Below are 23,322 nucleotides of genomic sequence, written 5' to 3' on the forward strand. Positions count from 1 at the left end.
AGTCATTTGCTTTCCTCCGTTTCTGCCATTTGTGACCTGTTTCTTTGTCTCCGCATTTTGGCTGCTTCCCTGTGTTGATAGAGTGGCTTTGTGTGCTAGGTGTCCTGTAGGGCCCAGTGGCTCAGCCTCCCCAGTTACCTGAGGTGGACACTCTTGGTGCACCCCCTTATGGGCTTTGTGCACAGTCTTGTTGTAGCTATGCCTTGGTTGTTGTAGGCTCACTGGGAGGAATTGACCTCCAGGCCAATTGGCTGTGAGAATCAGTTGTGTCTGCAGTGGGAGAACTTGTGTGCTGGAGACACCCTTCTGGGGCAAGACTTGCTTCAGTGGGGCTTTGGTGCTCACTGAGACTGCACCCTGAGTGTGTCCCCTATGGATCTGAGGAGTTGTGATCTGGATGGTCCCCCTCTGACCACTGGGTACAGTGGCTCTTGGATCTAAGGAGGTGCTAATTTAGCCTCTGCCTGAGGTTACACAGCAGGAACTACGAAGAGAACTGCAGATTCCCCTTCCTTTTTTTGGAGTTTGGAAGTGCCCTGATGATGCTCAGCTGTGTAGCAATGCAAGCCGCTGTGGGGCCTTGGGCCTTCTCTTGGAAGCTCTGGGTCTATCTGGCCAGGCTGCGGTTAGGTATTTACAGGTTGCAAATGGCCGGGGCATTCATATACAAAAGCCTCTGCCGCAGCCTGGGCGGGGCGGGGTCTCAAGGAATCAAAGGGCAGAGGAAGCAGCTATGCTGGAGCCTCAGCCCCGCCCTAAGGCGTCGCGAGTCCCAGTGTCCCGGCAATGGCTGCAAGCACCTCTGAGGGAAAGCTGCCCTCAAGCTGGCCTGCTGCCAGAGAGACCAGTTTTTCCCTGTATGAGTCCTGGGTCCCCAGAGACTTCCCGGAGCCGGATTTCAGAGCCGTTGGGAGCTTGTGTCTCCCTCCAGATTCAAAAAGACAGCCGCGTCCTCAGGTCCTAGACCCTTTCCTCGCGCGCGCGCGAGACCCCGTACCTCTGCACTCCACCTCCTCAGCTCCTCTGGCTCTCAGCGTGCTTTTCTTTCCTTCTAGTTGTAGAATTTACACTCAGCCAGCTCTCCTGTAGTTCTGGATGAGTCCAGCTTGTGTTTTTGATGCATTTATCAATTGTTGTGGGAAGCAGCAATTTCCCGGTGTTTATCTATGCCGCCATCTTAGTTTCTCCAAAATGTCAGTTTTAATCCACAGGGACATGTCCCATATTGGGCCTGGATATGCTACTCAAATAATCAAAAACCAGTGGCCAGCCCTAACTGTTTTGGCTCAGTGGATAGAGCATTGGTCTGTGGACTGAAGGGTCCCAGGTTCAATTCTGGTCAAGGGCACATGCCTGGGGTTGTGGCTCAATCCCCAGTAGGGGGCATGCAGGAGGCAGCTGATCCACGATTCTCTCTCATCATTGATGTTTCTCTCTCTCTCTCTTTCCCTTTTTCTCTGAAATCAATTTTTTTAAAAAGTGGCCAAAGGAGTTGACTAGACCATTACCTCAGGCCAGGAATCCATATAATCATGTCCTGTTATAACTCTACCATCCAGGTATGTGCTGCAAGTGCCAGGGTCATCCTCGTGTGTGGTGTGTCCCCTGAGGCTGAGTGTCTGGTAGCTGCTCCTTGAAGCCCTTTGGAAATAACAGGAAAGAGCCACCTCTGAACCACATCAGTTCTGAAGACAGAGGACGGTGCCTCCTGGGTTCCAGGACCTTTTGGTGCCCCCAACCCAGGCAAGCTCCATTCATATAACCATCGCCTCCTGATGACAGACACTCCTGTCTAGCTGAGTTCCATCAATCTTGTATTTGCCTCTGCAACTTAACAATGAAGCTCAAATTTGCCAGTTGAATAGGATACAATCCAATCTCTGATAGGAGTTTCTGAAGCCGAAGGAGGTGGGCCTTTCTGGAGGCCTTTCTGTTTCAAGTAAAATCCAAACGAGTGACTGGCAATGGAAGCTCACCACTGGGCAGTCTCAGGAGGACCAGAGCTGAGAAAGCCGGAGACCAGTGCCATCTCCCTAACCCCCACCCCAGACAACTACGAACAAGCTGTTCTTGTTTTTCACTTCTGGTAGTAACCTCTAAATAAATAGATGAAAGATAGATAGACAGTCAGATAGATAGATAGATAATAGATAGATAGATAGATAGATAGATAGATAAATAGATGATAGGGTATATGGAAGGATGGACAAATAGACAACTGATACATAAATATAGATACTATTTTTTATTTTTCTATAAACATTATCTGTTGACTCTATACAAACGAAAATTTAGTTGTCTGATGTTTGACAACTGTATCATTATTTTAGTTCTACTCAAGATGTACTTGGGATCAATCATTTCTCTTGCTCGAGTTGACGGGAGAGAGCAGAGAGGAGCCTTGGTTCCAACGACATTCTACAACTGCCACGCCCACTTTAGATGGATCACGTCCAGTTCTGCTGCCTACCGACTTCTTTCTAAGAAGAAACAACTTCCTCTTGCTTAAGACTACTGTCACTTGAGGGTTTCTCTATTATTTCCACTTATAGCTGATCCTAACTGATACATCCCCACTCTTAGGGCTCAATGCAAATTGAGCCTGGCCCCGCCCCTCTCTGACTGAACCTCCCACTGCAATACCACAGTCCTCTTGTTTACCACACTATCCACCCAAGCTTCCATTCTGTCCTGTACTATTGCACAGATGGTTTCCTCTATCCTCTGATCAAAGTCCTTCAGATCTCAGGTCAAGTATCACACCCTTAGACTAGCTTCTAAGAGCCCCAGTCTAATGTAGGTCCAACCCCCTGCTGGTATTCCGTCCCATTTTCCCTCTTTGTAGCACTTAATACTATATTTGCCATTTTACAAGTATTGGTGTGTTTGTTTCACCTAGACTGTAAGCTCCATGAAGGAGGAGTATATGTCTGTTTTGTTCACTATTATGTACCAGCACATATACTAATCACATATAATAGATCTGTATTAGTGAAAAGATATTTTTTAAATGAGGGCGTGGCTCAGAGGTTGAGCATCGACCCATGAACCAGGAGGTCATGGTTCGATTCCTGGTCAGGGCACAGGCCTGGATTGTGAACTCGATGCCCAGTAGGGGACATGCAGGAGGCAGTCAATCAATGATTCTCTCTCATCATTGACGTTTCTATCTCCCCCTCTCCCTTTTTCTCTCTGAAATCAATTTTTAAAAATATATGTTTTTTTAAAAGAGGCATCTCCATGGCCCATGGCCATAGACAATGGGGCGGTGAAGGCCTGGGGTGGGGGGTGGGAAGGGCTGGAGGAGGGCAGTGGGGGGAAAAGGGGAACACATTTAATATTTTCAATAAAGAATTATTTTAAAAATAAATAAAATATAAAAGAGGCATTCTCAGTTCAGAGAGGTTAAGCAACAAGTTTAAGTTCACATGACTAGTAAAGCTGGATTTGAACTGAGGTTTGTCTGATTTGTTCTATGCTTATCAAACAACTTTCTCATAATGCGGCTTCCCTTAAACTTTCCCTCTCAGAAGAAAAAGGGAAGAATTTACTTGTCAGGCAAACACTAGTGTCAGCTTCCTGGACAGCTAAAATTTCTCATTAAAAATTAGCAAGGTGGTGGGTTTTGGGTGTACAATTTCCATTTTCTTGTAAGTTAGTTATCAATGAGACAGCCTCTCTGAATTTGATCAGCTCAGGGGTACCTACAGCATGAGTTGCAAAATGGAGACCTCGACCCTGCCCCATGCTACACTGTTGATCTGCTAGTAATCAGAATCCACTCTCAACATAGACCAGGGAATGTGAGGCAGAATTAGAGCAGGAAAAGAAGAGTTATACCCAGAAGAAACTGTATGAACTAGATACATTGTCAGAAAATAAAGGAAAACTTTATGGGAACTCCTTTAAGGCTATTTGACCAAGATAGCAGAACATAATTTTGGTGCAGGTTATATTTTATATTTGTTTATATGTTCACTCACCAGAGATTCTGCATTCAAAGTTGAAGCTCAGACAGTCAGGTACATTGCTTACCAGGTTTTTTGGGGTGGTGGGGGTTGTTAAATAATACAAATCTGAACCAAATGTTGACTATGCAAAATTAAATGAAAAGACCAAAAATCCAAAAAGGCAGGAACTCACAGATTTCAGGAGACAAGAATGCTTTATTGGGTCCTTGGCATGCATCCAGTCCATCCACCCTCTCACTATCCTCTGGCAGGACCCGCGGGTCTCGCTCCTTGCCACGAGAAATTAACTGGTGAGGCTCTGCTGGCTTTCCTCTCCAGGCCTGGGAGCTGCTGTGAAAATGAGCTCCTGGTCTCAGCAGCAGAGACAGGGGGAAGGAACAAAGTAGGAAGTCATCGTAAGGCACACAGGCATGAAAACCAGACCTCTAGCTGTGGCTAATCAATCACTAGGTCCCGGGAATGAAAAAGACCAGGCATCCCCTAAGATAGTCCCTAGTTATTGCTATGACTGAAGACTTCTGGGCGGGAAAACAGGTCTTTCTCAAGATTCCAAGGTAGAGTCAAAATCTCTTAATTTCCAGACCTTCAATGGAGAGGAAATCAATTATCTTTGAAGAGGAACCTTACTTTAGCACTTAGGAAATATTGTAACCCTTCCTTGCAGCCTTCCCAGAGGGATCTGTTTGGGCCTTTGCCTGGGGACTATAGAAAGAGAGGGTAAACACCCAAACCTGGGGAGAGGACACTGTAGGACACTGGCTCCAAGCTTTTCCATTGTTTCTGGGAACAATGGAAAAGCATGTGGTCTGCCAATCAATGAGGGTCATTCACAGATCAAATTTTATGCTATAGTGAAATCCCAAAGCCAACCAGGGGTTGAGTGTATAGTTGAAATGGATATATTATAGGTATAAACCTCACAATGGCTCTCTGGTTTGCGGGGTAAGAGTGACTATAGTAGGACAAGTGCAAGCCATTAGAATTTGCCCTCTCTAGCAAAATGGTAAATCAAAAGTAATACCATATTCCTGAGGAAACTGTAAACAGTGGTGTTACTACCAATGTCTTGAGAGTGAAGTCACAGTGATTACTACCACAGTTCAGCTTGGCCAGAGCAAGACACCAGGAGGTCTTTGTCTGCTGTAAACTTCCCAAAGTGATGACTCCAATTGCAGGTGCTGCTTCAGAGTGGTCTTCTTGTTAAAGCAAATTCATCCCAGCTCCTGGCATTCGGTAAAAATCCTCTCATCTAGTGAACTCATTTTTTTCCTCTATGTTGATGAACAGAGAACATCAGAAGCATGCCATCTTCATCTGGCAGGGAAGCAGTACTCTGTTGCTGTCCTGGCTTCGACATATAGAATATCTTATCTGTCTAGCACTGTGCCACCACCTGGCTCACAGGGACCTTGACCTCATCACCACTAAGTTCTATCACGCTGACAGCACCTCTAGTTTCCCTAGAAGCCTTGATAAGGCATTTGTGAGTCAGAGGTGGGAGATAAACCAGATTAAAATGCAAAGGCCTAACACCCTAATAAGTTCCTGGAGGCCAAGGGGTTAAGGTCAGAGTATTCCTCCATAATGTGGAACAAATTATTGTATTTTGAATACCTTACCATTAAGACCCAATTCTAGTAAAAAAAACTTTTAAAAAAGTCACTCTGGGGCATCTTGCTCCATCCTGCTTACTAATTGATTGACCTAGAAGGCTACCAGCTTTGAGTTGGGCCTAGAGCAAATGAAGGCTCTCCAGCTGGGAAAGCCTTTAGTAGAAAGGGTTCTGCCACCAGTGGCAGATTCCATGATGTATGAGGTGTTTGTCTGTCTGAAGAATGCTGGGGAGCCATTTATAGCCTGAGACGGAGCAGAATGCTATAGGAAGCTTGTGGCAAGTACTGACTAGAAAAATACAGCAGGGGAACCCAGGGTTTGGAAAGAAGTGATACGTTGGACAAAAATGATCACCTTTCTGAGACGTGGCCCTCTGGCTTGCCTCTGAGAAAACTTAAATGCTTGGCTACAGCATCCAGGTGGCTAGGCTACCCCTGTGAACTGGAATCATCTGATCCACCCAGCCAGAGTGAGGCATGGCCAGCAGCACCCCATCAGAGGGTGGGCACTCCAGAATAGGTCTCTGAAGGCACTGGACAGCCGTGTATGTGGATTGCTCACTCCATCTCCCACAATGCCTTCTCCTGCCCCACTGCTGAGCTCCCCTCGGTCTATGCCCATGGCTTTAAGAGGACAGGAATTTGTTTTCCCTGTTATGGACCCTCCTGGGTTTAGATTTGCTTTCCTTACCCATCACCTCCTCTACCACCAATATCCAGGGAATTATGAAATGCTGTAAACATCACCAGAGAATGCACTTTGCAACACAACTAAAGTAATGCGTTGATCCCCATAGTCCAGAAGCAGTTGGCTTGACAGCATAATGAAATGGTTTACTGAAAACTCAGCTATAGCTCCAGCTGAGAAACAATACCTTGCAAGATTGGGTCAGGCCTGCAGCTTATAGCATCAGCTCTGAACTGGCAGCCAATTCATGATGCTATTTCTTCTACAGGCTAGGAAGTTGAGAGGAGAGGGTCTGTTATCACTAATCTCAATACTTTTTTCAGACGTGAGGTTTGGGACCAGGCTGGTGTAGAGGTTTTAGTCCCCAAGGAAACACCTCCTCAAAGAGTCATAGTAAGGATTCTATCTGGCCACTTCGGACTCCTATACCTCTGAGCAGCACACAAAAGGTTGCGGGAGTAGCTAATATGATGAACTCTATTATGGAAAAGTATGCTTGCTGCTATGGGAAAGGGGCACAGATGGACATGGGGATTCCTAGAGCATTCCTAGTACTGCCATATCCAGTGGTTAATGCCTGCGACCCGGCAGGACCACTAAGGAGCTGGATTTCAGAACTGAAGACCTAGGTCACTCCGACCGGCAAAAATCCCCAGTCACAAACACTAGTTCCGATGACCCGGTAGAGAAATGGATGGTAGCTTTTACCCATACTTATTTTCTTGCTAGGTTATATTATTTTGGTTGAAAATGGTTAATTTTACCAGTTAATCCACGGGTTGCAAGATTTCAAAATGGGATTGTGATAAAAGAGGGTGGAGTATTACTAGTGACACTGGACTTTGGAGAGTGGTAGCTTAGCCATTACCCGTGGATTCAGTCATTGGGAGTGAGCCTGAATGGTCTCCCTAAGCAGGGAGAAACCTGTGTTTGGTTGTATGTGGAGGAGTCGTAATACAGCAGATGGGAAGAACAGTGTGTGTGTGCTGGGGTATCATTTGTCGTCGCCCACCAAGCCTTTTCTACCCTCCCACTCTCCACCATTCTTCTGGTGAGAATCCCCATCCTCTGGAAACTGCCCTCCTCCCATTCCATGAGCCCCATGCCAGGAATGTGAACCTTGGAGGGAGACCCACTGGGACCAGTGGCTGGATGGTGTCCACCTGACAACAGCAGTAGCTCGTGGGAGGCAAGCTCTGGAGCTACCTGGCTCCCCGCTTCTCAAGGCTAAATGTCCAGCTATTCCTCTGTGAGCTACCCCAACACTCTTCTCATGAACCTTTTTTCTTTAAGTTGATCCAAGTCCATTTCTGTTGCTCAAAAACCCAAGAAACCTAATGGAAAGGGTCTCTTTTGAGACTACATCATGCATCTTTGATCCCCAACAACTGTCAGTTCAGAGTCTGACATAAAGTAGGGAGGTGCTCACTATATGTCTGCTGAATGAATGGATAAATAAATGAATGGAAAATATTCCTGCTCTAGTTCACCAGGCCAACGGGGATAGGCAGGTGGGCGAGTTGGGGCACAATGGGGCAAGAGGGGAAAGTGGGGAACGTCATAGGAGGAGATAGAGAAGTCAGAAATGTCAGCATGGAGAGGGCAAACATCAGGCAAGGAAAATCCCAAACCACAGAGGGAAGGGAATGGGTTGGGAATGAGAAGCCTTCTGCCGCTTGGGAGGCAGGAAGTGGTCAGTGAGTGGCTGGGAGGCAGACGCTGGCTGGCGCCGGAGCTGGTTTGGCTGCAGTGGAAGAAGCCAGAAACAGTGGCGTTTCCCCAGTCCCCAGCTCTGCTTTACCCTCTCGGGTTTCCTGCTTCGGATTCCTCTCCCAAATGAAGGAGCAATTCCAATCTGCCCTCAAGTTCATAGACACCCGGCTAAGGAGCACAAGCCATCAGCCCACTTGTATAAGCAGCATGGACTGTCTAGCTGTGGCCACAGAAGGCTGAGACTAAATGTCAATCCAAGAGCCAACACATGGATCCATTTTTCCAGTCGGCCCAGGGAGAACCTGCCTGGGGAGAGGGGACCCTGAGTCCATATACCTACAACCACACCAGATGAGGGAGAGCAGGAAACACAGTTGCTGCCTTTATTGCATTCCAAGGGGAGCAGGCTAGCTCCAGACCCACCCCGTTTGGGGCTTCCAGGTTGGGCTCTCAGGAAGGACACGGGGTGCTGGGCTGAGCACAGCAATTCCTTGGGAGCCCGAATATGAGGTCCCGGAGCTGGAGCTTCAGAATCAAGAGCTAATGGTTGGGGGTAGGGGTCCTAAGTCCCAGGCACAGAGACAGTCCTCACAGCAGGTAGGTGGTTTATATCCTTCCTAAAACCCCCATGCCATTTCCCCGTGGAGAAGAGTCCCAGCTCTCCATCCCCAGCCAGGAGGGGATGTGAGACTTCATTTCCTTCAGTATGGAGCACAAGGCCCACAAAGTCCACACTTTCCCTCTGGCCACAGCTGCTGACACAGCCCCTGTACCAGTTCTCACCTCATAGGCAGAGGGCCTGGGAAAAGTAGGGGAGGAGTGGATGGGGTAGACCAGAGGCCAGAGGGTCTGCTCATTACCTGGATCCTGGTGGGTAGGGGGGTAGGTCAGGCTAGAAAAGCCATCAGGCAAGGGGACAAGCAGAGTCAGTGCAGGGCAGGCAGCAGGCTGCAACTGCGCTCAAAGCCAGGGATGGTGGATGGGGTACAAGAAAGCACAGGAAGCAGGCAAGTGAGTGCCTGAGTGAAGGGAGAAGAAAGCAAGAACACATGCCACCAAAGACCACCGCACAGGACTGAAGAGGCCCAAATGGGCACAGGGACAGGTTAGTTGCAGGGTAAGCTGGGATGAATGAGGCGCAGTAGTCTGAAAGAGAAGACACCCTGAGAGTCACACAGCAGAGGAAGCCTAGAGCCCTGAGGTCAGGGAGAGATCAGGGTTGAGCAAAGGGCGGAGGGTTAAGTGCTGGCCTGCATGGCAGGGTCTGGCTGGGGCAAGGGGTCAGGGTGCAGAACTCATGCAGAGGACTCAGGGAGCCTCCAGCAGTGGCCAGTGTAAACTTCAAGGAGGGCCTCAGCCCTTGGGAAACTTGGAGGTGAGGCCTGGGAGCCCTGGTGACATGGCACCAGGAGAGGCCACTGGGCTGTGTGCTGTGCACCAAAGCCATCTGATGCGGAGCTGACTGAGGAGAGGCTGCGCAGAGAGGCCCCCACGTGGTGCCTGCTCGGTGCACCTTCTCCAGTTTGTCTGTATTGGGAAAGTCTCCATCGGTTCAAGCTGCTTCCTTGTTGGTCTGCTGCTGGGTGGAGGCCCCCAGCCTCCTGTAGGGGCTACCGCGTGCCCTGGGCCTTGGAGCCGCCCTCTTGGCTGGGAGGCTGTCCCAATAACTGAGTGGCGACTGCCCCTGAGGCCTGAGGAGTGGCTTTGGAGCTTGGCGTGCTCTTCCGGGAGCCCTGGGGACTGGGGAGGCCTTTCTTCTGAGGCTGAGGACTCAGATGCGGGCCCTTCCTGCCGGCAGATGGACTCTTGGAGCCTTTGGCCTTGGCTTGGGAGTGGGCAGCCTCGGGGCCTTTGAGAGGTTTCAGCCCCAGCATCTCACAGAAGGTGTTACACTGGTGGGAGGAAGCAAACTGGTCCAGCAGGGCAGGGAAACAGCTCTCCTTGAGGCCTTGGTATCTGAAGCCAAACAGTAAGAGCTGAGTGGGAGTCCCACCCAGACTGAGGGTCCTTGAGGGGCTGGCTTTGGGATGGCTTTATTGCATTCCAAGGTGAGCAGGCTAGCTCCAGGTACATATACCCTACCAGTCAGTACTGGGGAGTCTACCTGGTACTACCCCAGGTGGCAGATCTAAAACCTCAATTCTAAACTGAGGTCTCATTATGCCCTGGCACATGGATTTCATCATGTGGGACACTAACTGTTGTGAAGACGATCTGCCTTTTTCATATAAATCAGAGCAGTCTCTAGGGCATCACTCTGCTCACAGGCCCTTGCTCATCTGTGTCGTGATGAGCTTTCTCGAGTGAGAAGGAAGAGGACCAGGTACAGTCAGAGCCCAGAATTGCAGGTGACCCTGTGTGTGGGCGTCAGGAGCTGCTGGTCCCGGTCTGGGGCAGGCGCACAGCGTGTGGGGATTGGCAACCCCTGGGGTGTTACTACATGGCCAGGGGTGCAACTAGGACCATGTGACCATAGGCCTAGCACCTCAGGGCTGAGGAACCAGGAGAACTTTGACATGTTAGACCCTAAGAAGACTCTCAGAGGCTTCTGTCCTTGAGAAGTACTCACCCTCGCAGCTTGGTGGCAATCTGCACATCAGTCATCTTCCAGTCAACCCCTGGAAAGAAAGTTGGAAGCTGAGTTCTGGCAGCCAGGGCTGGTTCTAGGCCCCCGGTCTCCAAGATGGAAACTTGCCAGGTTTCAGGGCACATCTTCAGGCATCCTGTCAGTGGGTCATCACCACAGGCCTATCTCACAGGCAGCGTGGTGTATTTCTGTATTAGTAGTAGTAATAACATTCCCGTTTTTACAGGTGAGGAGCTAGGCTCAGAGTTAAGTGACTCAAGCAAAGTCTCATTCATTCATTCATTCAGTAACTGAGCATTTTCAAACAATCTGATAGTATTCTTCTTGAAACCTGCCTCTCACTAAGGCTGAGTACCATAGGCAGCATAAATGTGGGCTTGAGAGTCAAGACGGACCTGGATTTACATTTCAGCTCTGTCACTTGAGCTGTTTGAACTTGGCAAGTCACTCACTATCTCCATGTAGATGAGGTATTGAGGAAATCAGAACATGTAGGACTCCAATTTAGTGTCTGAAACACAGTAGTTATGCAATAAATATTAATTCTGTGATGTCTCAGCATTTACCACATTCCATTTTGTATTATAATAATGATGCTCCCTTACACCTGCACAGAACTTTAGTTTGCAGAAGGCTTTCACAAAGATGGTCTCAGTTAATTGTAACAAATTAACAGGGACAATATTATTATTCCGAGAGAGAGAGAAAGGAAACTGCAGCTCAGAGAGATTAAATGACCAAACTTGTCTGAGCTTCAGTTTTCTTCTCTGTAAAACATAGACCCAGCTAGAAAACAATGAGGTCTGGACTTAAATCTAATTTCTTTAACTCTCAAGTCTTTCTACTACATGATTTTACTCATTATAGAAATTGTATACTGATCACAGCTTCTTAAGGACAATGACCATTCCTAATTCACCTTTTACCTTTCCAATACTTGGTAAAGTTAAATGGATGGATGGATGGAAGGAAGGATCAATTCAGAGTTTACAAATACAGTGAACGACAATGGCTAAATGTGCTACTAGCCTCCCCACCCCTAAATATATGGAGTTATAAAAACGGTATTTATTATACAGTTTAACCTCACTGAAAGGCACATTTGAGCCAGTTTTCTCTCTGACCTTTGGTTTCCTCACTTATTTACACCAGGGGCTATATGTAACAATGTGTGATATTCCCAGCATTCCTCTCTAACCACTGTAGAGAGTTTTATCTTTTCCTCTTTCCTGCCCAGTTGTGTAAAGAGAGTAGGCCTGGAGGGGATGGTCAGAGAAGGAGGGAGGATTCATGCTTGCAGGCCTTCCTTTGCTGGGGAAGAATCTGAGTAATGGGAGGAACAGGAAGAAGCCAGATAGATTGGTTACATTAAAAGAAAGCTAATGAGGATGGAGGAGGAAAGGGAGGCAGGGGACAGTAAAGCTCCGCTGCTGGGGTGGAAGCGAGTTTGGGTAGTATGGAGAGTGAAAGTCCAGAGCAAAGCTGCAGGGAAGGGAGGAAGGGAGATTTTGAAAAGATGGTCGTGGGTTTTGAATTAGAGCCCATGTAATTTTTTTTAACCAAATTCTTTTAAAATTTTAAGTGGAGCCTGGAGTGCATGCCTTTAAATACAACCGTGATTACAGACGAGGCTACAGGAGGCCCTGGTATGTATTAAGCTTGCATACAAAATGGTGCCTGTCCAATTTACTTCACCAGGTTATTGCCAACAGCAAAGGAAAGTGAGAAAGTGGGCTGTAGACTAGTACACAAGCCCCCCCCCCCCCCGACCCTGGGCCTGCTCTCACACACGTGCCCACGTACCTTCACACCCTCATACCTGCCAGATCTGTGACCAGGAAGCTGCCATTCGTCCACAGATAGAGCCAGTGCTGGAAGGCCTGGCATTTCTGCACGGCCTCCGAGCTGCCTGATGCTGGTGCAGCAGCACAGCCCCATTCCCGGGAACAGTAAGGCTCCAGGGGCTTGCCCAGGTCCTCCTCCAGCGTAGCATATGGGATATTGTTTGCAGGCCGGTAGATCAGATACAGTGGAATGATCCTAAACACAGTTTCACCTGCAGTGAGCAGGAAGTAGGGTGGCAGAAAGCTCCCACCTCCATCTCAACTGGATCAAAAAGGAAGACCCTTCCAAGAAAGAAGTCTCAGCTCTGAGCCTGGAGGGCAACAAGGGAGGGGAGCTCCGCCCTGAGATCAAGAAAGGAAATGGAGGCATTGACTTCTGAGTCCTCTCTATTCTCTGAGGTCAGAGGGAGTAGAACTGGACCACGCTATGGACACAGGAGGACTCTGTGCTTAAGGGGGGAACTGAGACCAGCATGTGTCAGAAAGGAACCCCTCCTGAGAAGATTCAACCAGACTGTGGCTCAATGTCAGCTAGATGCCAATATTCAAGAGTAGGCGAGTGAAAATAATTATCTTTTAGAGCTGACTCCTACAAACCCACATGACTCTGCCGGTTACCACAGAAGAATCCTGACCAGTGTGCCTACCACCTTCAGAGAGGCCCAGAACCTGCTATGTTCACATTTTGCAATTAGCAGAAACTGGACAACGGGATAGGGAACTGGGGTGGCTAAGAGGAGACTGAAGACAAGAGCAGGGGCTTTCCTAAAGCAGGCAGTGAATCCTGGGGTCTCTGTTTCTAGATTTTGTAGGACCATCAAGCTGAGCACAGAGTTGGTTGTGGGCCCATCTGGATGTGGTCATAACTCAGGATGCCCCTGAGAATCTGTGAAATCACTACACGCCCCCTCCTTGTGCACTTACTCGGGCACCTCCCCAAAGCCAGGTGCAGCCCGGGCTTCAGCTGCAAAGATTTTGCAGTACTCCCGGCTCATGTTCTGGATCTTGCACCCCTGTGGATTACAGAGAACACATCCTGATCAGCAAGGAAGCTCCCTGTCCTCTCATGCCCAGCTCCATGTGGGAAGGCCATCTGCTAGAGGATGCCAGGGGGCCCTGGTGATAAGTGCCAGTGCCCCAGGGCCATGCTGTGGACAGCAAGGAGGCCGATGAATGGGCACAACACAGACCACCCACCCAGTCACTCCCTTCTTATCTCTCATATAAGGCTTCTGTATCTGGTGGCAGTTGGAAAGGATTCTGCTGCAAAAATCTAGTTTGAAAACTAAGACCCCAAAGATGTAACTTCAGGCTACCCCTCAGGCTCTCAAAGATCATTCCAGGACCCTCACAGATTGAGGCTGGGATGGCTTCTGCCTCTATACTGGGCTTTCCTACAGGACCCGGGCTGGGAAAAGGGAGGAGGGGAGAGAATGCAGGACGGCCGTGGGAATGGGACACAGTACCTGAATGGTGACATCGTAGTTTCTGCCCAGGAGGGAAGTCTCACTGCTGGGCCCAAACACCAGCGGGCTGGACACCTTGATGACACACGTGCGGCCCGACTCAAAGATAGGCTCCAGCCCGTAGATGACCTTGGCCTGGGAGGCCTTCCGAAGGCTGTACCTATGTCCACCCCCTCGTAGATCCTCGCTCACCAGGCGCCCAAAGAGCTTGTCCCCCCAGCAGCCAGAGTCAGCCAGACCCTTAGCAAACACCATGGGAGTCATTTCAATCTCTTCTCCAACTGAAGGGAAACAGGAAAAACGTGGAAACTACAAGCTCCTGCCTCATAGATGTGGGGTCTATAGGGCAGGAAAAGGCTGGAACAGTCTCCCACCCACCACCCGGTGTGCTCACTCTCTGTCCATTATTGCTCTTTGGTGTACACCGTGGGTCCCCTACCAGACTGTGAGCTCCTGAGGGCAGAAACTATATCTGATACATGCCTGTCGTGTTAAGTGCTCAAGAGTGCCCATCACATAGTAAGAACATGGTTAGTGGTGTGGAAGGCAGGGGTTTTCTGTGGAAGTGGCAATCTATAATAAAAGCGTGATATGCTAATTAGACCAGATGTCCTTCCGGACATCCTTCAGGACAACCTTCCGGACGAAGCCGGGGCTGCGAGGGAAGCCCGGTCCTGGGTGACTGCCAGTGGTTGGAGGGAAGCCCAGGTCCCAGGTGCCAGAGGGAAGCCGGTGCCAGCAGCCAGGGGAAGAAAGGCCTACTCTTGCATGAATTTCAGGCATCAGGCCTCTAGTCAATATAAAAAACCAGAATTACTTTGTTTTAGAATTAGGTGTTTTGATCAAATGAATAATTGATTCCATCTCAAGCAACATCTTCGACTCTAACAAAAAGTTTTCAGGACCAATCCAGTAGCAGGATACCCCCCTCATGCTCAGATTGTAACCACTAAATACTATTTCCCACTAAAAGGAACCAGAGCTCCCTGAAGAAATGGTTGATTCCAGGCCTAGGGCAGAACATATACTGGATGGACCTGAATCATCTTGTCAGACCAGAAAAGAAAGAAGCTATTGGAAATGACTGGAGCCTGGCCAGCATGGCTCAGTGGTTGAGCATTGACCTATGAACCAGGAGGTCATGGTTTGATTCCGGTCAGAGCACATGCCCACGTTGTGGGCTCAATCTCCAGTGTGGGGCATGCAGGAGACAGTCAATCAATGATTCTCTCTCATCATTGATGTTTCTATCACTCTCTCCCTCTCCCTTCCTCTCTGAAATCAATAAAAATATATTTTTAAAAAAGGAAAAGATCACCCTTAACATACATATATATACTAGAGGCCTGGTGCACAAATATTTGTGCACTTGGGGGGGGGGGGTCCCTCAGCCCGGCCTGTGCCCTCTCACAGTCTGGGACCTCTTGGGGGATGACCACCTGCTGGCTTAGGCCCATTCCCCAGGGGATTGGGCCTAAGCTGGCAATCAGACATCCCTCTGGCAGCCCGGGAGCCCTCGGGAGATGTCCACTTGCCAGCGGGGAGCAGGCCTAAGCTGCAGTCTGACATCCTCAGTGCTGCCCACCACCTCCGCTGTACTGGCAGCCATCAGCCTTGCTAGTGGCTGAGCAGAGCTCCCCCTGTGGGAGCGCACTGACCACCAGGGGGCATTTCCTGCATTGAATGTCTGCCCTCTGGTGGTCAGTGTGTGTCATAGTGACCAGTCATTCCCAGTCATTCTGCTGTTAGAGTCAGTTTGCATATTACCCTTTTATTATATAGGATATGTGTGTGTGTGTGTGTGTGTGTGTGTGTGTGTGTGTGTGTGTGTGTGTGTGTTTAGTAAAATAACTGGAGGTCTGTCAAAGGGACAGAGGAACCAACCTTCTGAAGGGGCTTCCACTCGCCAAAATTAGACAATCTTACCAACAAAAATGAATAATTTCTGCAATGTATTAAACATATCAAATATATCAAAAATCCCTATGTTCACAATTATAACTGAACCCTCTCCCCCCTGCACCAAACAAACACAAAACAAGTCTTTTTGGTGACCTTTGGAGGATACCAGGGTACCAACTCGGGGTCACCAAATAACCATTTCTCCTTTACAGAAGAAAAACAATTAATGAAAAAGAAATGACAGAATTAAAACACTCCATGTTGCAAACTCTAATGAAGTAATGAATTTAGACAATAATCAGTGACTATTAAAACCCCTAGATAACAACATGGGTGTATCAGATACAGTTTTTTAACTTTTAAAGGGGATGGATCACGCAGAAAACTCCTGAATGGACCCAGTAATCAATCTTAACGTCACTAAAAGTAAAACAATCAGTTGTTATGTGAGTCCAGATAAGATGCAAAAGAAAACACACTGCACACATGTGAAGTGGCCTTGCCAAAACAATTATACGTGACTCTGACCAAGCCTCTCGATCTTCTAGAGAAGCACATGGATGGAGCAACATGCTCAATGATTTTATAACCAACAAAATCTAGAATGTAAGAATCCTACACAGCACATGGCTTCAACAAATAAATAACAAAGAGGGCCCGGCTGGTGTGGCTCAGTGGTTGAGCTTCAACCTATGAACCAGGGGGTCACAGTTTGATTCCTGGTCAGGGCATACCACCTAGGTTGCGAGCTCAATCTCCAGTGAGGGGAGTGCAGGAGGCAGCCAATCCATGATTCTTTCTCACTATTGCTGTATCTCTCTCTCTCTTCCTCTCTGGAATTAATAAAAATATTTAAACAAATAAATAAATAGTAAGGAGAGAAAAAAATTGAGGGTGAAAGAACTTACATATCTGACAGACTTATGAGATATGTCAGCTCAACACAATGAGTGGTTTCTAATTCAAATAACCCAAAACTTGTGAGACAACCAGGAAAATAGGATTGGATATTTGATGATATTAAAGAATTACTGCAGGCATACCTCAGAGATACTGCACGTTTGACTCTAGACCACTGCGATAAAGCGAGTATTGCAATAAAGGGAATATAATACTTTTGCTGGTAGAGGGTCTTGCCTTCAATTTGTAAAAAATGCAACATCTTTGGAGCACAATAAAGGAAGGTATGCCTGTACTGAGTTTTTAGGTATGAGGTTAGATTTGATATTATTTTTGATTTTATAACTGAACAGAAGCCACTGGTTGACTCAATGAGTGATTAAATGAGTGAATGAAGGAAGGAATTAATGTTTTAATTGGCCAATGAAGCTCTAGGAATCTTTCCATCACCAGCAACCTTCACAGTCTAATCCTTAGTATGTCTCTAGCAGGAGCAACACAGACTCTTCCTCTCATGTTTGGACCTTTAAAATGCTTATCAAATGTTGGGGTACATCACAGTCACCAGGGCGCCTACTAGAAATGCAATTTTCCTAGGTCCTTCCCCAGAAACGGTGATTAAGGAGATCTGCAGTGGGACCTAAGAAAGTGCATTTCCACCAGCCTCCCGTGTGAATCTAATGAACAGACCACTGTGAGAAATCCTGGGAAGGGTGCTGGGCAGGGTAAGATGTGCCCTGGAGGCCTGTCCTGCCCTTCGTCAAGCACTCTGACAAAGGCAAAGGGCACAGAGCTGAATTAACTCCTTGTGGAAAGGGCCCCCTTAGCCACCTCTGCCTCCATCTTCTAAAATAGCCGTCCTCCTCTATCCTCCTCCTCCTCTAGCATCTCCTGAACTAGGAGGCAAAGAGTAGCTGTCTGTGAAGGCAAACATGGCATTTGGAACAGACTCCAAGTCCTTGGAGAAGGTCCCCCTACAGATGGCGGGCAGGGATGAAGGCCACCCACTCCTCCCCCAAGGTGCTCCGTACCTTCACCTTCTTCTCTGGAGATGAATCCTGACAACACTGTGTGGAGAAAAAGAAGAGAAGCAGCTGTCCTCAGATGGGTCTGCGCAGGGAGAGCACCATCTCCGCAGACGACTGCTGCCCTCCCTCCGGAGCCAGGCCAGGCAGGCCCAGGGCAAACTCACCCTCGGGGCTGAGGCAGAAGTCAGTAGAGGCCGAGCCGTGCTCATTGTGGACGGTGCATCGGTACATGCCACAGTCCCCAGGGGACGCCTGCACGATGGCCAAGGCCGCCGGCCCCTCGTCCCCTGCACTGCAGAGAGTGGAGACCCTTCCGTGAGAGCCATCACCACGGCACAGCCAGGGCCAGGAGGAGGTCCTGGGGCTCCTCAGGCCCGGCTCTCAGGCTGCTGGGAGCTCTGGGGCAGGCAGCAAGGTACTGTGGTTAAGATCACACAGGTCTGGTTTACAGTCCTGACACTCACTGGGCAAGTGACTCAATACCTCTGAGCCTCTATCTCCCCCCTCTCTGCTATGAGAATGATAGAATCTCCCTCGTACAGTTACTGTGAGGGTTAAGTGAGTGACAGGCCTAAATGAGGACAATGCCCAACATTATGATTTTATGATTGCTGTAATTAGGGAGCCAGTCAGGGGAGCTAGCCTCCAGATAGCTTACCTCCTGCCTACTTCGCCCACTGGGTGCAGATCCTTGGCCCATGTCAAGACTGAGTCACTAAGAATGTTGAAAAACTGGCACCAGAGCTTCAGGCTGCCCGAGGCATCAGGAAACTGCTCCACTCGAATCTTTCGAATTACCTGTGGGGCTGCGAGCAGGGAACCAGGGAAGAGGACTGAGCTCCTCCCCTCCATCTGTGCCCTCTCTGGCCCTGCCCCTGCTTCCCTGGGTGTCCCTGCTGGAACAGGCTGAGAGAAAACAGGATTCAAGTCTCCACATAAGCCCATTCCTTCACAACGCCCAGCTGCACCCCACCTCTCTCTCTGAAGCATCTTCCCTGACCCCAAAAACACACATCCTAGCTAGAAAGAACCCACTCTAAAACCCCTTTCACGAGCCAGGGCGAGCCTTCCAGCTGAGGATACAGACAGCAGTTGAAAGAGAAACTTCTGGCCCTGGCCGGTGTAGCTCAGTAGAGAAAGTGTCAGCCGTGCACCAAAGAAAGTGCTGGCGGGTTCGATTCCGGGTCAAGGGCACGTACCCGAGTTGCAGGTTCTCCAGCCCCTAGTTGGGGTTTGTATGGGAAGCAACCAATCGATGTGTCTCTCTCACATCGATGTTTGCCTTCCTCTCCTTCTCTATCTCTCTCTTCCTCCCTCGCTCCCTCCCTTCCACTCACTCTAAAAAGCAATGGGAAAAAATATCCTCGGGTGAGAATTAAAGACAAACAAACAAGAGAGGAACTTCCATTTGCATTCCAGGCCTCAGCTCTAGGAACCTGCATTTGAACCGCCGTTCCTACCACTCTATACTCATGGGACAAGTCTGGAAAGGGGATTATGGTGATGATGATGACAGAGGTAGGATGCCGTGGATGTCAATCTCTGTGCTGAGTACTTGATTTATTCTATTTTATTTAACCCCTTGCAATGTTACAAAGTTGCTTCTATTACCATCTCCAAGTGGCAGAGCCAGGAGGAGAAGGCCTTCCTGATTGCAAAGCCTGTGGGATTAGGACGCAAGAATATCTTTAGGTCCCTGTAAATCCCTAGCAGGCACGCGCCACTCTAGCAGCTGCAGCAATGTCCTTGGCTGGGCAGCCCTCTCTGCGGAGCCACACCCCAGTCCCCACCGCCGCTCACCTTTGAGCAGGTCCTTGGCTTTCCTCGGCTTGCCCGGGCTTTCCCGCTTGCCTTCATCCAGGGTCGGCTCTGCATCCAGCCCACTGGGCTTGGGGCTGGAGCCCAGGCCTCCTGCTGCCTGCTCCTCTGCCTGCGGCACCTCCAGCAGGCCTGCCTTTCGGCCCTGGCTAGGAGAGCGCTCCTCCCGCCCTAGAGTCCCTGGGGACCCAGGCGAACGGCCCTTTCTGGGCCCCCGGGGGGAAACCGTGGGGCTCTCCCTCTCTTCAGGCTTGGCTGCCTCCCCATCCCCTGCTGCTCTGGCCTTCGGGAGAAACCTCTTCCTCCGGGCCCCCAGAGCCAGTTCCTCAGGGGTGGCTGCAGGGAGTCCTGCTGGCGCCTCCTGTGGGAACTCCTCCTCTCGGGAGGGTCCCTGGGCTCTGCTCTCTGCTGAGAGGGGTCTCTGACCAGAGGCTGCCTGCCCACCTGCCTCCCCCAGCAGACCCCCCGCACTGCTCTCCTGAGAGGTTCCCAGGAGGCCAGACCCCTCAAGGGGAACCTCTCCATCACCCTTACTGGATTCTTCTGAGGTCAGCCCAGGGTCCTCCTCCTCGCCTACCACGATGGCAGGCACGGTGAGGGGGCTGGAGCCAGGGCTCCGGGCAGCAGCCAGGGCCTGCTGGCCAGCCTGCACCTCACGGTCCAGGAGGCCAGTGATGCGGCGGGAGGTACAGGGGCTGAGCAGTAGTGTCTGTGCACTCTGCACCAGATGGTCGTTTTCCACACGCTCCAGGATGCGCCGTGATGTCTGCGGACTCAGACCAGCCACTTCCAGAGTGGGGGCCGGTGTGGGTGAGGGTGCCAGACCCCTGGGGGCAGCTCCTTCCTGGGACTTTGTGCCCCCTCTACTCGTCTCTGTGCTGGATAGCTTTAGCAGGAGAAGCAAGTAGTTCTTCAGGGAATCTATGAGACCAGGGTCACAGCTCTGGGTACCTGAGGGCCTCCCTTCCACATCTGACATCTTGGCGCAGGCTCCCTCATTGCTGGCTGCTATGGTTTCCGGTGGGTGATTCTGGGTGGGGGTCCCAGGCCCCAGGTGCACTGAGGGTGCAGAACTCAGCAAGGCCTGGTCCCCAGAGGGCAAGAAGGCAGCTGCACTTATGTGCTGAGAAGTGGGGGTGCTGGGCAGCCCCTGCTGTGAGCTGTCGGTCAGGCCAGTACCAGCAGGAGAAGGCAGAGTAGGCACATCTAGGCTCAGGCCGGCGGGAGGACAGCCTCCCAGATCCACAGAAAGCACCTCCCCCGGCTGCTCCTCCTTGGGGCACTGGAACAGGCTCTCCTCTGGCTTGTCCTTGACCGGACCTGACCACTCCGGCCCCCAACATCTCCCTCCTCCCGTCTGCTCCAAGCTATCCTCAGGAAGCAGCTGTGCTGGGAGCCTGAGGCCCTCTGATAGGGGACCCAGCACCATTTCCTCTTGGTTACCAGAGGCCGTTGCTGCTGCCTCTCCAGATCTGAGCATGAAGCCAGGTTTTTCTGGGACAGAGGACCTTTCTGGACTCTGCTCAAAACATGCAATAATCTGGGAACTGGAACCTTCTGAAGGTGAGGGTTCAGGGACTCTGGACTGTGGGCTGAGGTTGGTCACTGACTTCTTCTCTGACTGAACTTTAACAGTTATGGGTACACTCCCCTCTGACTGTGTCCTCCTATCTTCCTGTATCCTGTCTTCCTGTGTCTTCGCACTTGCCTGTGTCTTTCTGTCTTCCTGTGTCCTTTCCGCCTGTGTCCCTGTCCTTCCCTGTGCTACCACATCCTTCTGGGAACTCCTGTCTGACTCTGTCCTCTCACTTTCTTGTGTCACAATGTCCATCTGTGTCTTCCTGTCTGCCTGTGTCCTCCCGTCCACCTGCATCTTCCCATCAGCCTCTGTATTCTTCATGCCTCCATGTCTCCAGTCAGCGTATGTTCTACTCTCCTGGGTTTCTGTATCCATGGGCTCAATGATGCTCTGACTTCTGGGGGTGCTGCCACCAGCAGAGGCTATACCAGTGCTGCTGCTGGCCGATACAGTAGGAACCATGGTCGCCTGCGACTCCGGGACCTGAGAACACATGGATAAAAGCAAGAACTTAACTCATGGCCTCAGGATCTGTAATCTGGCATACCAGCCTCCTCTGACCTTATCCAAACTGCCTTGATGGGAATCCTGCCACCTGGTTTCTAGGGCCCACAGGGGTTGGGAGGCAAAGGCTATGTGGCAAAGTGCCAAAGCTGCCCACCCCAACCCCTGATCCCAGAATCTAGACTAGGGAATCCCCAGCACCCAGGTCCAGCCTGGCCCTTCTCCCCTCTCCCTGAAGAGATCCTGCTTTCCTGAAAGAACCTGCTCGTGTGTATCCCACCCGCCCCCGGGATTTGGAGGGGAGTTGTCCCCCAGGGCTTCTGAGCATTCCTCCTGTCCCTCATTGCCCTGGATGGAATGATTATGGGTGAAGTGAGGCTATATATCACCTCGCTCTTCACAACAATATGAGATAGCTTTGTGAAAATCTTTTCGATATGAAAACACTAATGGTCTGATTTGTCCGTTACCAGATGGATAGTAAATGGCAGAGTTTAGTTTAGAAGCCAGGTGCGCCAAGCTCCAAATCCCATGTTCTTTGCTCTTATACTATAATGCCACCCATTTAAGTTCTAATTAAAGGATTTATTATTTAAACATAAACATAATAGTATAAGATAGTAATCTGCTTCTTTCCTCCTGGATGTCATCAAAACCAACAAAGTAAACAAGAAAACAAACAAACTCTACTGTTATGAAACTGGAGGTAAATAAAACTCACAGTCTAAAAAATAAATAAAAATGGGCCAGTTTTGTCAAAAGCGGACAGATTCAACACTGGGCGCCTGAGCTGGAACAAAAGCTGTTTGGAGGAAATAATCAGTGAAACAGCTCAGCAGGTGAATAGGGAAACCGTTCAGCAGGTCTCAGAATATGGCAGCAAAAGTTATTGTACATAAAGGACTCATCCTAGGGTGATAAGCCCCCAAACTCCACCTACAAGAGCTATAGGATCCTGGAGGGCTGGATGGAAATCAAGCAGAAAACCTATAAGGGAGGTGTCCAAGGAAACAGGGAAAGGTACACTACTGGCCCAGCCAGTGTGGCTCAGTGGTTGAACATCGGCCTATGAACCAGGAGGTCACTGTTCAATTCCTGGTCAGGGCACATGCCAGGGTTGCGGGCTTGGTCCCCATTGGGGGAACTATGGGAGGCGGCCAATCAGTGATTCTTTCTCATCATTGATTCTCTCTCCTTTCCTTTCTGAAATCAATAAAAATTTAAAAAGTACACTACTGAAGAATCCTCCTGAAAACTGCTTAGCTAAGAAAATTATTTTTGAGCATACAAGGAGTTAAGGAATATGTTCCCTGCTTGAGGAAACTTCTAGAGAACAAACTTCACTCAACTAAAGGTGATTAGAAAAACCATAGCCAACGAATTGATGAGAATGAAATATATAACTGTAGAACCAAGATTAAAACCATAGGAGCTTGGAGTGGCAGATCAGAATGTCAATGTTTTATGCCCTGACAATACAGAAACTATTTAACTAGCACAAAAGGGGAAGGGGGAAGGTGACAAGTGGAGTAAATCCCTTAAATGTCTGACCTATACAAGCCAGAAACCAAAGACATTACTCAAAGCTAAAAAGCCAGGTAATATGAAAATAGAAGATGTTTAACTAATACAAATAAAATCACTTAGAAATAACATTTTAGACTAATAGGAGATGGAAAATAAAAGGGGAAAATGGTGGGAAGGAAGTG

General features: G+C 49.4%; 1 protein-coding gene across 4 annotated transcripts in view; it reads right to left on the reverse strand.

Moving 5' to 3' along the window:
• Positions 1-4,138: 4,138 nt before the first annotated feature.
• ALPK3 (alpha kinase 3) overlaps positions 4,139-23,322 on the reverse strand; it is a 48,906-nt gene continuing 29,722 nt past the window's right edge. For 2 of the 4 annotated variants that reach the window (XM_059678001.1, XM_059678000.1), the window contains 9 exons: positions 19,513-21,592; positions 18,371-18,518; positions 17,877-18,004; positions 17,716-17,751; positions 13,883-14,163; positions 13,341-13,429; positions 12,392-12,612; positions 10,555-10,603; positions 8,338-9,941 (listed from right to left, as the gene is read on the reverse strand). In XM_059678001.1, the coding sequence (XP_059533984.1) occupies positions 9,596-9,941; positions 10,555-10,603; positions 12,392-12,612; positions 13,341-13,429; positions 13,883-14,163; positions 17,716-17,751; positions 17,877-18,004; positions 18,371-18,518; positions 19,513-21,592 (3,378 nt within the window). In that variant the 3' untranslated portion in view covers positions 8,338-9,595. Of the gene's footprint in view, positions 4,318-8,337; positions 9,942-10,554; positions 10,604-12,391; positions 12,629-13,340; positions 13,430-13,882; positions 14,164-17,715; positions 17,752-17,876; positions 18,005-18,370; positions 18,519-19,512; positions 21,593-23,322 lie in introns of those variants that run through there. The other 2 variants (XM_059678002.1, XM_059678003.1) reach the window with 2 other exon arrangements.

Source organism: Myotis daubentonii, chromosome 21 (assembly GCF_963259705.1).
Source record: "Myotis daubentonii chromosome 21, mMyoDau2.1, whole genome shotgun sequence".
Classification (NCBI taxonomy): Eukaryota; Metazoa; Chordata; class Mammalia; order Chiroptera; family Vespertilionidae; genus Myotis; species Myotis daubentonii.